The sequence below is a fragment of the Protopterus annectens genome, chromosome 1.part0 (genome assembly GCF_019279795.1).
Source record: "Protopterus annectens isolate FY-2018-M chromosome 1.part0, PAN1.0, whole genome shotgun sequence".
Lineage (NCBI taxonomy): Eukaryota > Metazoa > Chordata > Ceratodontiformes > Protopteridae > Protopterus > Protopterus annectens.
The window spans coordinates 1,797,711,171-1,797,726,103 of NC_056725.1; the positions used below are offsets into that span (position 1 = coordinate 1,797,711,171).

General features: G+C 37.3%; 1 protein-coding gene across 2 annotated transcripts in view; it reads right to left on the bottom strand.

Moving 5' to 3' along the window:
- The window catches only part of PDE10A (phosphodiesterase 10A), a 4,065,478-nt gene extending 4,050,896 nt beyond the window's left edge, over window positions 1-14,582 (bottom strand). For both annotated transcript variants that reach the window (XM_044069581.1, XM_044069571.1), the window contains exon 1: window positions 13,527-14,582. In XM_044069581.1, the coding sequence (XP_043925516.1) occupies window positions 13,527-14,157 (631 nt within the window). In that variant the 5' untranslated portion in view covers window positions 14,158-14,582. The remainder of the gene's footprint in view (window positions 1-13,526) is intronic.
- Window positions 14,583-14,933: the final 351 nt, after the last annotated feature.

Genomic DNA, 14,933 nt, shown 5'->3' on the forward strand with positions numbered 1-14,933 from the left:
TCCCGGTTAGGGGTCGCCACAGCGGAACTCTGGTCCGCTAATGATTGGCAGTAGATTTTTTATGGTGCCGAGTTGCCAGCCCGATGCCCAACCTTCAGCGAAGGCACGCCCATTCACATGTCTTTTGGAGGCCACTCGACCGTGGGGAGGACATACAGACTCCACACAGAAGGCACTCCAGCCGTGAGTCAAACAGGAGAACATCTTGCTGTGAGGCAACAACGCTACCGATGTACCACCGCGGCTTTTTCTATTTTTAGCTTGTTTAATATAAATTATGAAATTTTAAATGGACTGGATTAGTTCTAACATATCAAGTTTTTGAAGTGCAAGAACCTCCTGTTGTAGATCTAATAATGTTATATTACCATTGTTCCAGTTTATAGGTTTGAAAATTTATTACGATGAGCAAAGCACACAATAGGGATGGAAGGAGTCAAGATTCTGCATTAGCTAGCCAAACTCTCTGTGTGAGGAAAGGACGTGCTTATTTTTGTGCAACATTTTTTTCAACATTCCTAAGTGTTAATGAATTACTGGCAAAGGCTATGCATTTATCAAACTTTAGGTTGTTGTCATAATACTTATACCCTTTTGTGTAATTACTTCCATGTTGATATCATCTTCTCCATCAAATCAGTCAACTATAGTGGTCATTTTTTGCAGAAAGAATAGTGAACAGCGTAAGTTTTGTTGGCATTAAGATAACGTTATGGATCAAACAGCCATTGTTTTATGTAGTGGAAAGCTGGTTTGTTATTTTGGCAGTTTGTCGACTGAGTTGGCACTTCATACCAGCGTTAAATCAGTTGTATATTATACCAACATAGCTAGAGGCACTACTTTATACATACCATTGATAAATGCATTAAAAAGGGGACCCAGAATGGATCCTTGGGGTACACCTATAGTAACCAAGAGAGGGGTTGATATGTAATTTTGCCATCTAACAAATTTAGTTCTTTGATTCAGATAGAGTTAATCACTGTGTAACATCATGGAAAATTTGGCCAGGACACCAGAGATATTCCACTACCCTTTTCATTGAACACCATGGGATCTTTTACATCCATCTGTGCTACCAACAACTTTGGCAGATGGGATCTTGGTTTTATATCTCATCTGAATGATAGCACATACAGGAGTACAGCAGCCGCCTCATGCCACACTGCAGTGTCAGTACTGGAAAATTGAAATCAAATACCTGCTGCAGGAATAGGACCTAAAGTTTGCTATTGTCTCACGTCAAAAGGTGAGTGCAGTGCCTAGGAAGCCACTCAACTACACTACTAAATGCTGAACCTTGGTAGCATTTGTTTTGTATTTTTAAGTAAGATGGTCAAGAGCTCATTATTGAACTAGTTGTTGAAATCTAGTAATCAAAGAGGAAACTATTCACAGGCTATAGCCACAATGACTGGTATAATTGTATTTTAAATAAAAACAAACACAAACAACTCTGACTGTCATTGCTTAACACTAAGCATGTAGTCACTTAAGTATATATAATCAGCCAGTTACAAGAAAACGTGCCAAGAAGCTTTATTTTTCCTTAGGAGTATCATTTAATGAATCAAAGGATAGTCCAAAAGTGGAGGGTAGAGGTCTCACATTGCTACTGAACAAAGGAATGTTGCATCATGTAAATGCAGCTTTTCTAACTAAACTGAGCTAGTGTGCAGTTGCAGCCAAAACCCCATCACAGGAGATCCTAAAGATGCCAAACAATGAATCCTCCAAGAATTTTAATCAACAGACTTCCATCAAACAAGTTGAAAAAAATGCAGCATATTTCCTTCTCAGTCTTCTTGGAGTTGTTATGAGGGTTTTCTAATAAAAGTAGTTAGTGTCCAACTCAACCAATGCAGCCACGTTCCATATAAAAACATAAAATTAAAAATTCACTACAGCTCTATTAAGGGTCACAAATATCTTTAATTTAAAATGTCAATCAGGACTTAGCTACCTTCCCTATGTTACATCAACATTCATTAATTTATTGTAAATATAAAGTCAGAGACAAAAAGCATTACATGCCATCACCAAGTTAATAACAATACATTTTGATTTAATAGTTGGCGTAAGTATAAAGTCAAGGAGGTAGAAAAAAAAACCTTATTTATTAGTTAACCATGGTAGAACATAGATCACCAAAAATCGTTTTCAGACTCTGCACAGGAGCTCAGTCTTGTTAAGTGAATTGCTCAGAGGATCACAGTAGGCAAATGGAGGCTGACTGAATCAAACCCTCAACCACAGGTTACTAATGTTATTAACAATCCACTTTCACTATAAAAACAACAGCTGGCAATAACAAAGTTTGCTATTATTATTATTATTTTATAATTGCATCACATTTGTATTCCAGCCCTTATGCAAAGTCCTTCTCACACACACTGTTTGCAGGAGTCACAATTACTAAAATCATATATGCTCGATGAAAACTGATATCATACCTACTTGACTCACTAAATTGAAAAGTTTTTTTCTGAAGCACCATGTATATTCAAGTATATATGCCAAAGCCCCTTAACCAGTTATACTAGGTTTGTAAGGAATTGGATTTACCTGAAACATATCTACTTGATCAAAACTAAAGTTCCTCAACTGATCAGAAACTTAACGTTTCAAAAAAGTATTAAGTACATTAATCCATACAAGGTACCGCATTGGTGTATATACTGCCACATGTAATTCAGAGCTGCTGAACTACATATGTATTTTACAGAGTCATAACTCCCATCCCACACACACACACACACACACACACACACACACACACACACACACTACATTATTCGCACTCCCAAAGCTGAGACATTTTGAAGAAAGTGCAAAATGCATTTGGTGTACATCTGTGCTTTGTTCAAGCTGTAACAATCCCACAATAAGAATATTTTAGTTTGTGAAGTGGGGAGCAAGGCAGCCTCCCAACATCAGGGTGTAGTGCAATACAGGGATTCCCACTGCATAAACATATTTTGAAGTTTGTTCACTCTCTCATTCGGTGTTATAAAGGAACATATTAGTGTTCTGTTTATGGTATGTTTTTAGGATATATTGGACATTTTAGGAAATATTCATTGTGTTTCAAGTAATTGCAATTTTTCTTTAGGATATAGTGAGCAATTGCAATCCTTGTAAACATATAGTGTAACCCTTTTTGCCTTAAGATGATTAAATAAAGGCAGGTCAGTAGTATCCAACTGTAAAGCTATATGACTAAACAAAGATAAAAGTCAATTGAAGATCTTATTCAGCAGACTGGCTCACATCTGACTCAGGGTAGTCAAAATGTGAATAAAACATTCACATCTACAAGTGCACGTACTCGGTAAGTTATTCATCTCATCCAATATCACCACCACATTTCCTGCATATTTCTTCAAACTTTTAAGATTTACTAACTGAATTTCAGTGAATTCCACTGTATTTTCTGAAAAAATATATATTTATATAGGCATACAGAAAGATCCCCAAACTCTGTTACATAAATACATGAAATACTCATTTAACATATTTTTTTTATTTAAATTTGCCATTTTGTTTTAATTTTATTTACCAGCTAGCTGTATTACTAATCAGTACACAATAATCTGGATTAAAAAATTAAATGTCAGTCTCATTAAAGGTTACTCCAAAATGAAAGAAACCCTGAGAATGGGAATGCATACCTGAAAACATGCTGGAATTTGATGGCAGTCAACGCATATGGCGCCCCAGCATCTCAAAAATGAAATACTGCTATAAACTTCACTAATCACATCTTAATCATGAGGCCAAGAAACTATTATGGGAATGTAAGGCCAGGTTTCTTAAGATCCTCACAGATCAATACCCTAATACGTACCTATGAACATAAAAGCATCCTCAGTAGCACAGAGATTGAAAAATGTCTTCTAAAACAAAGTAGCTCTCATTTTGCTTGGCATGACAGTAAACCTAGAGCTACATTAATCAGGATGTATATCCCCAAGTAGCCTGTTTAGTTATGCTTCAAGCAAGCTCTGAGGTTGCACACTGCACAAACCACTGTATGATGTGATTTTAAAAAAGATCACATTGTGTATTTGGCATAACCCGCGGTGGTAGTGCTGCGGTAGCGTTGTCGCCTCACAGTAGGATGCTATCCAGTTCGATTCTCAGCTAGAGCGTCTTCTATGTGGAGACATGCGTGAATGGGCGTACCTTCGTTGAAGGTTGTGCATCAGGCCTGGCAAGCTGGTACATAAAAATCAACTGCCAATCATTAGCGGACCGGAGTTCCGTTGTGGCGACCCCTAACCGGGAAAAGCCGAAAGACGCAAACAAAGTGTCACGAAAATATACTATAGGACAAATTAACCATGCATGTGTCACTTTTACAAGGGGAAACTTCGCAATCACTGAACAGTGTGATTTAATACATATTTTACTGTATATTTAATACACATTATACTGCATATTTACAGTGTATATTCTCACACAAGGGGAAAAAACACTAAAATAATCAAAATGGGAAATATTACTGTACTATATTAGGCTATATTACTGTATTACTGCATGGATCATTTCTAAAGCTCATTATCTGCACTACTGATAACTTTTTAAAGTTACTGTGCTCCTTGCTTTGCTTTAAAAAGGCATAATGAACTTTATTAAAATGGGTTCAAATGAACTATACATCAGCATAAAAAGCTCCCATAAAAAACACAGGATCAAACCATATACTAGGAATGAGTGAAAGCATAACAATATTTGTGTGAGTAGTTGAAAAGTGTAGGCAAACTAGTACAATTAACAGTACAGTGAAATGCATAGCAAATATGTTCTGAAAGAAAAAGAGGTCAGAAATACCTCATTGAACACAGCTCATTACTCACTGTCTACTGACATCAGACTCTTATTCCGGATCTGGTACACTGAAAGCAAAATAGCTGGGCGGTCCTTGAATGACAGTGGTATTAGACGAGTTGGCAAGGGTCACTATACCATCAGATCACAATCATCTGATCTGACAGAAGAAGATGCAGACATACCTTATGCACATGCACACAAAGACAAAGCCATACAAAAAGTATTTTGGAAACAATCTGCTTCCAGAATAACATGGGTTAATGGGACCCCTGCTGTAGCAGTAGTTGGTCAAGCTAGTTATCTAAAAGAGTGGTGAAGCAAACCACTAATTCTCAGCACACTAATATTTTAGAGGCTCTTCAGTTGCCCAGATCCATTATCTAACCAGGGCTATGGACACTGCAGACAGAAATAAAAGTGATGCATCAATGGGTCAAGTGAGCAAGAAGGTTTAATCTCCTCTAGAGACAAAGAAAATTGTGAAAAAAAATAAAAAGAATGTTGTGTGGTGTGGAATGATGAATAATAAAAAAATGGAGGGAGGCCCACAAATTACAAAAGAGAGAGACAACACAAAGAGGGATCACATATCAAAGTCAACAGCAGGTAATAAGCATTAAAAGAAGGTCAGAAAAGCATGTACCTGCAAATAAAGTTGTAGGTAATCACAGGCATCAAAGCTTGATTTTTTTAAGAGGGCAAGTAGTCTATAGTGAGAATTACTTAGTTAACAAGAGGTTGCAAACATGAAGGTGTGATAAGTATCCTATGGCCATCAGAGAAGGAAAGCACAGCTTGCTATATGGGTGATGATGCAATGCTAAAGTTTTCCTAACCAACAATTTTTTCTACGACTTTTCTGACAAAGAATTATCACACAGAATTACAGACTATACACATTATTAACTATCCTAAAGGTTTTAAATAACATGGCTTGCCTCTGGAAATACATAAAGCCAGTAGGAAGGCACATTACATTATGCCAACAGAACTAAATACATATTCACAGACAAGATACTAAATCTCCCACTTGAGTATTTATGTTAACAACATGTAGTTTTTGTTTACTACTACCTCCCCATCTCAGCCACTTACATGAGACAGTGAGCTCTACTTTCACTATGTTGCTGAACACACTATGCCAGGATAAATCAAAAATCAAATCTGCTGGGCGTTGTCTATACATGTAACATGCTGCCAAGGCCTGGAACTCCTTATCTCTATCTATCAGGGCAATACCAACAAGTTTTTTTAATGTAAAATAAAAATAAAATAAATAAAATACCCTTTCTCCCAACCTTCAAAACCATTCTGAAAGACTTCCAAGCCAAAAGATGGCTCTGTTCTTGCTCAACTCCAGAATAAACTATATCCCTAAATGCCTATTCATACCTTTCATCTCCTTACTCTCCCTTCTTCACTCATGTCCTTACTTCTCTCTCCCCTGGCTTTCACTTTAAATATACCATATGCCTGCTTTCCTCTCACTTCATATTGCAATTCCTGTTTAAATTATAGAAACTTACCTTTAATTTCTCTATATGCTGGCTAGAATTTCTCCAACATTTAAATCATGGTCATATAACTTGTGTCTGTTCTTAACCAATGTTTTACATGACTAATTTGGCATCATTATTTAAACTGTATTTGTTATTGTATTATTTTTAAAGACTGCAAAATAATTATTCTTAAATGTTTTGTGATACTTTGGAGCTTTTCTCCCCGGGCCTCTGCTGAAAATAGGATCCTACCCAGGTCGGACTATACCGGTAATCAAATGTCAATAAAATAAATATAGCAATGCCTTGACAAAATAGCAGAAGACTGCTGCAGTGACACTAACAAATCACTTGCACCAAACTTATCATCAACGAGACATTCTAATGGCCTGAGCTTGACCCAAGATACCAATGTGAAGAAATTAGACACGGTCATCTGTGCTAGCATGTTTGGCTGAAGTTTTTGTACATAATAATCTGTGTGTGCGGAATGTTTTAAAGACTTGGACAGTGTCCTTTTATATCTCTAATGGTGCATATTCATGAAGAAGATTTTAAATGCAGACGGTCTCAGAATCAGCTGATCTACAGATGATGCCATCAGAATGTTGACAGTTGCTATGTGTTACTGTCAGAGGCTGAAGACAAGAAGGAACTTTGCCTGTTGATTTTCAAAATATGAAATGAAAATTAGAACTGGAACAGTTGTGACAGTTAAGCTAGTCCATAAAAGAGCCTGCTGAAGACAGCTGAAGTCAATAGTTACAGTTAATGGTTAGTTGTTGTCAGTTAACAGCCAATTGGAGTGGTCAGTTCTTCACAGGTGTACTGTGCAGTGGATACCCAAACGAACTTACCAAGAAATGAAAGCCTGCCTTTACTATGTTGTAACAACTTAGTTTATCTCAGAACTAAATCAGAGTTTTTCTAAATGCTGGATTTCTATCCTAAACTATTGATTTAATTTTCATGGCGAATGAGTTCTGTTTACTGGAAATTTCTGTTTGAGATTTTTTTAATCATTTTGCTTATTAAATGTTTTTATTAATTTACATTATGGCTGGTCAATCAGTGTTTTCTTTAGTAATTTCATGCTTATACCTGCTTTGATAACCTCCTTGAGGCACTCTGAAAGTGTGGCTGCTTTAGGTAATTTGCTACCACTTGTTTTAATATTTAACTCATTACATCCGAGTGACTCCTCCAGGTGCATCTGCAGTTAACTCCTACTGATGCCTCAAGGCATCAAATATTGCTTGTTCATATTTGCATAAATAATTCCAAAACCATGTTATGTACAAGATTTTAAAATACTTCATCTTAAAGCTTACACAATGGCAAACTCAGTTATATTAATATTTGATCTCTCTCTACTGCAGGTAAACAGATATTAACTGTTGTTTTTATGATATATGATAACTTCCTGGCCCACTCTGAAAGCCTGGCTGTTTTAGGTCATTTGCTATCATTTGTTTTAATATTTAATTTTAGTAACTGGACATACTTTTGAAAGGGCATGTGGCACACTGATTGGTAGCAGTGTGTTACTGTATTATTTTGGGGGGAATGGACACAGCTGGAAATCTGTGTCAGGCTTTCCCAGAAGTGTTGGGATGTGTGAGATTTAATTGATTTAAGTTTGAGTGCATCACAGGTCTTAAACTGGGACACATTGCTCTGGAGTGTGTAATGAGTTACGTTAGGGGTGGACAGACATATACAGAGCAGTCCCAGGTTATAGAGCGTGTTCCTAGTGTGCTCTTAGGAAAAAATTGTGAAACATTACTCCTGTTTAAGTGACAGTCTCCTACTGGAGTCAGTAGTGAGGACTGAAGCTCCTTAGTTACGGACCCAGGATAGTGGGGAACTTCACATTATTGTTGGTAGTCTGATGGGGTATTATCCAGACATCAAAAACAAAATTAACCAACACAGCACATGTACACACTTATCCAAAAACTGCTTATGGCAATACATGTCACATGTTCTCAATCTGCTTTAAGCAACAGCATTCAAGCAAAATGGTACTTCGGTAACAAGCAACAAAGAATCTTGAACAATAACAAACACCATAAAGCACAGAAAGCTGTCAGCACAAATTCCATGGACACAAAAAGTGCAAAGCTGCAATACACTATTGCTTTGAGCTTTACTATTTAAGTCACTTATATCAACTGTACTATTCACACCTAGCACCAAATCAGACTGAACAGATCCATGCTGATAGGTGAAGTGGTTTCTTTTGCAATCCAATAGGTGATGAGACAAATTTGGATGAGGAATACATCCAGTCCATCTTAAGCTATACTCTTCTGCCTTCAATAAGCAGCTTATCACATTAGAAAAGACTGTGGTATAGTGTTCTATGTAAGCACAGTACACATTTAATGGAAAACTAGATTAACCAAATGGGTACATGATTTAGTAATAAACAAAAACAATACGCAAAAAATATTAGCAATGTAAGAAAACATTATGTATCATGGCAAAGTCAATATGGGGTATGATGTTCAGTGACTGCTTTTATGCAAGGTGAAGGATAGTCGAGTGCAAGTGGAAACATGCAGCAGTTAAGAATTGCACCACAGGGTTTCAAATATCTCTAAACACCAAAACTAAGAATGTGTATAAACTGCGAACATCTGTCATGAACCCAATGTGTCTGACAGATTACCTGAAGTTTCTACCAAAAATGCGGGCAGGAAACACAGTATCATACACATTCACTACACTAAGGTATCTTGTGCAGTTTCAAACCATACCTGTTACATGAATATGTACTTCTGAAAACAATGCATTCTGCTGCAACCATATGCGTTACATTTCGAGTACAATATTTTATACAGAGGAATGCATTCTACTGCAACTATGTGTCAGATCTTCAGTATAATATCTCACACAGAAATGTGTTCAGTTAAGTATCCAAGAGATCAATGTTAAGAGGAAATTCTTATTATGAGGACAACTGCCTCAGCCTCTGGTTGACATGGTACTTTGCATCATAAAATATCCATGTAATACTACATAAAAACTAAGTGGGCTTAGCTACTTCATGGACTGGAACCTAAAGAACTGCAGATACAATACACTGTACTATACTTCTCAGCAGTTGTAATATTAGTTCATGTCATTTTGCTCTCAATGTGAATTATACAACTACTACATCCCTTTTTGAGGGGGTACTAAACCGGTGTTTGTAATGTTGAAGACAAATCTGGCTGAAACATGCAGTAGCCAAAAGAAAAAGCTGTACTTTACATATTATTGAAGGAGGAAATCTCCTCAACATGCAGGATATAGCCTGGATGTTTATTCATCAAAGAGTCAGTGTAAGGCACTATATATGTCACGAAGAATAAGTTAGGTAAAAAAAAATGTGCCATGGGGGGCAAGTAGACTAAAACAAAACAAATACCGGTTGTTTAAATCTGCTTTTACAAGAAAGTTTATGGTTATATGTGCTTTTACAGCAACTTGTTTTACATTTACACCTAAAATGTGGTTCTTTGAACCAGGAGAAGACGGTAGGGTAGAAAAACTGTGTGACGGAATGTATCAGTTATGATTAAATGGTCCGTTTGGAATGCAAGGTGTTAATTTGTGCAACAAATGTTAAATAAGTATTAAAAATTTATAAAGGAAAATGTCTAGTCTCCTACTACATATACTAATGGCCAGTTATATCAAAATACAAAAATTCTAAAGAACAAAGATGAAAAAAGTACAGTTCAAAATTGCTAAATTAATGATTATCACATTTAACTGAAATGTAATTTTGTACATTTCTGATTGAATCTTTATACAAAGAACTTTATACAAAGAAAGTGAGATTATTCTTAAACCATAAGGTCATCAACATCCACCTGTACTACATGAATTGCATGGTTTAAGAACTTCTAAACAAGGTACCTCAGGAGTGAGCTGACTTTCCCTTTCTCATTCTAGTACTATGTACCTTACATCTGAGTACAGGATCCCCAAACTGATAATCTTGGCTTCTGTGAGACTGAAGCAACAATGCAACCTCTGCATAATTTTCACTGTGCACAATGTATGAAGTATATACCTCCAGCAAATGGATTAATAAAAGCACTAAGAAATCAAACTAAATCAGATTCTACAAGAACTTCCAGTGTTGTTATACATCTGCTCATTATTTCATAAAGATTTCACACAGCATTATAAATTTTAAATTATTATGAAAAGTGTAGTTAAATCTTTCACTTTTTTATTTTTTTAATCTTCTGCGGGGGAAAGGTATCTTTCCAACCTGCATTTGATACTTACACAAATTCACCACATACAAAAATTATATAACAAACCAAAGAACTTACAGGAAGATTAAATATCGTGTCTGAAGAACAAAAGGAATTTGTATCAATTAACAAGTTTATGAAGAAATAAATGGCACTATGGACCACTGTGATTTTTGAAAATTATGACTTGCCTACCAGTGGCTTAGACTGGCTCTCCAGTTTCCAAACATTTTGTTAAATCTACCCTGGGTACTGTGGGGTGCTGGGCTCCCCATGCTCCCCCTCGCCCTACCTAACTAATATAACCATTCCCAGGATCACAACATTTGTGGAGAAGGGGTGCCACGAGTTCTGATTTGTGATCACCCAGATTTCAGCTATACTTGTAGCATATGAACACGCTGCCACTAGAACTAGTGCAAAGCCACAAGACAACTAAGGTAAAGCCTAGCAAGTAACACAGAATGAACAAGATAAGACTTCAACAAATGCTATTTTAACAGGTTTAGACAGAGTCAAAACTGTAACCATACCCCTACTTAGGGCACTTCTAAAATTTTAAGAAAATGCCACACAGAATCTGGGTTCTGTTTCTAATTAAATAATTTTAATGTACATGTACATGCATGTATACGCAAGCATAATGGGTACACACACATAAATGCGTGTGTGTGAGTGTATATATATATATATATATATATATATATATATATATATATATATATATATATATATATATATATATATATATATATATATATATATATATATATATAGATCACACACATATATATATATATATATATATATATATATATATATATATATATATATATATATATATATACACACACACATACAACACATTATATATATATATATATATATATATATATAAAAACACACATACACACACTTTCTCTTGTGTAGGAATACATTGCTTTGAAATATTACTGTTCAACATTTCACGGCACATTGTTGACATAGCACTACCTATGAAAAGTGATTTGGAAGGGTGTGGTTATGTGCTGCAGATTTGGGAAACATGCTTACTTTCACCAAATTGTGTGTGACCCAAAGGAGTTTTACAGAATATAGGATGTGAAGAATGTGAAGAAATCACCTAGACTTTGAAAAGACTTTGAAAAAACATGCCAGCATGGTATACCCAATTACAGAATCTGCTGGAGAAAAGATTTTTCAGAACCATGCACAATCAGTCCACTCATATTTAGTGAGCTGGTAGCAGTAACAATTCCATCCTCACAAGTTGCATCCTTGTACAACATAATGTTAGGAATAAGTCTTAACTGTAAAAAGACACAGTCATGCCACAATTGGCCATGCTCCAGTTATGTTTTATAGTTGTTATAGTCAACTCAACTGGTTTTAATTACTTAAAAGGTTCAATGCATGCACAACAACATGGAATTACTGTGTGCCCAGTCTCATTAAATATCAAAGAAATTTCCTTTATTTTAAGAGCATAACTGCAATGTTATAATCTTCAAGTCTTATTTTCAGTTTCTGCTGTATAATATCAACAGTTAGCAAGAACTCTGTACAATGCACAGTGCAGTTTCAAGTTATCCACTCTACAACTCAAGTCATGTTGAAATACAGCACTGGGATGAAATACTACTGCTCCTGCCAAAGATGAAAGGCTACAAAGTTACTGCATCCTACAAATCATACAGGTATGAGGACAGAGAAAGCCACAGCTTTAGAGAAAATAGACAAAAAGTACTAAAATATCTTTAGTAAACGTATTATAGGTGGAGTAAACTGCTCCTATGTTTCTTTGTTGTCTATATACTCTTCATAGTAGCCAAAACAAAATTCAGAGTTACGTCCTACTACAAAGTGGAAAGTACTGCGGCACACCTTCAAAACAGATACTGGCAGTGTCATCCCTGACCCAAAATGAAAACTTATCTGCATTAACAACAACAACAATTACCAACAACAAGACGCACCTGTTTTCTAGTTCAGTTGAACACCATTTGTTTCAGTATACTTGACAGAAATAACTGACTACATAGAGGGGGAATTTTTGTGTTAGTTCTGCAATATATACAGCTCACTTTCAATGCCTGGGTAATGCAATAAAGTCTAATCATGCTCTAAAAATTAAGTAAGGAGCAACTTAGTAGCATTGTACTCACTAGCTCCCAAGGGGTACAAATAAAAAAGGATACACAATCCCATTATACATCTTAAGTAACAGGACTACCCCAAGACATTCCAAATAAATTAATGCGATCTCACTAAAAGTGCATGCTGTTTGGACTCCGGACCATGAACTAAGGAAAGTTGTCCATCCCTGAAAAGAAAATCACCCAGTAAGTTAGATAATACAAACGATATCTTAATGGAGGTAACATGGCAAACACTAAAAGAATGCAAAAAGCAACTGCTGCAGCTTTAAGGCTGCAATGCTAAGAGTTTCTGCAATGCGAAACCTTTCCACTCAAGCTGGACCTGGCGTGTGCCATAACCTCATCAATTTAAAAACAAGCAAAGGCAGTTTTACGCACGCTGTCTTAGTGGCAATGCACTGCAAAAGGCAAAAGGCAATTTAAGCAAAAGTCGTGCAATATAAGAGTCTCTCAATCATATTTAAACAGTCAACATAGTTCACCTTTGCTGAAGTTAATTTAAATGCGTGCTAAATGGAGACCAAACAGTGACATGAATGTACTAACAGAGCACGTTATCTCCACACCTGTACTATATACAATTAATAACAATAATAAGCCAAAGTACAGAATGTTCTCACATTGCTTTTAGCTTTAATCAGAAAACAAACTGTCAAATGGAAACGGCAAACCATACTGCCTTGTTTCCGTCATTTCATGCCTACCATCAAGCTCAAACAGTGATTCATTCAAGATTAGCAGTAGCACTGTTAAACACAAGAAAAAAATGCACGTACTTGTTCCCAAGAAGCAATCAGCAAATCTCCTAAAACAGCTTGCTGAAGAAGATCCATCTTCCATGTCTGCTTCCAGTAAGACTGGCGAGGAGACAGAGAGAAATGCCGAGGAAGTCGAGCTCCTGGGATTGGTGTAAGTCCTTCTGCAGGTGCTTGTATTCCTGCTGTTGTCCAAACTATTGGCCCAGTACTGGTATTGGTGACTGTTGTGCGAGTCCGGGCGGATGGAGCCCCGCGGGCTGGAGGTGGTAGGAGGAGGCGGTGTTGGAGGAGATGGAGCAGGGAGTGGGAGCTGTCTTTTGCCCTGATGGAAGGGCGGGATGTCCACGTTGAGGGTGACAGTGGGGTAAGTGGAAGGAAAAGTGTACGGAGCTGGGAGAAGGGGGAGTGAGGCTGAAGTTGCTGCTGCTGTAATTAATGGCCCAACAACAGTAGAAGAGGAGACCGCGGTTTCTCCACAGATGTTGCTGCTGGCCGCTGCGGTTGCCCGGCAGCCCCACTTCTTTTCGGCCACAGCCGCCGACAGACTCGAGTAGATCTGCAGAGGATTTCTGCTTCGGGGCGGCTTTTTTCCCGGCGTCACTAGGGGGGCCTGGGGGCGTGATGAGAGCACTTTCTCTGGGTTGGACATCCTCTTTTACAGCATCGAGGCAGGACGTCGGAGACAGGGCGAGGAACTGGAAAGAGAAAAGGGGAGGGGAAAAGGGATAACCAGGAGGACAAATTCCCAGAGTTAAACAATCAAAGAAGCAGAGCTAGCGAAATTCTGTGTTCTTGCTACTCCTGCATTTATTGTCTCTTGAGCATTTGTTAACGAAACGGACTTCAGACGTATTCTCCAATCTCCTCCTCGGCCGTACTTATGTATTTCTCTGATCAATTTTGATGCGATCTGCAGCTTAAAAATCACCGCAGTGTGACTGAGAGTGCATGCGTTTTACAGATGAAACAGAAAACGCCCACAGCCCACTGATGTAGCCCTTCCTTCATTGCCATTAAAGAATACATATAACATGCTATAATCATAAGAATAACAAAGTTGAATACATAGTAGGTCCTCCTCCTTCCCTTTGTCATCTCAGTTGCTGCAGCAGTTTCATTCCTAGGCTCGTCACCGCGGCAGGGAGATAGACTTGCAGTCAGGGGCGCGCCTCACTTATGCTCCTTATTTTCTCGAGACTGAATGAGAGTCGCGGCATAGCCACTTCTCTACTAAAAATAAAGAAATATAAAAAAACGGCGATCACTGTAGTTTTTTTGGGCCAAGCATTAGTTTTGGCAGCTGTGCATCGCAGTCCATTATACCTTTCAACCAGCAGCCATTCGGCATAGGTACAAGGTTCTAGAAAAGTATGTACTCCCAGCCTTTAAAAAAATCTGCTAATCTAACTAGCATAAAAATTGAAC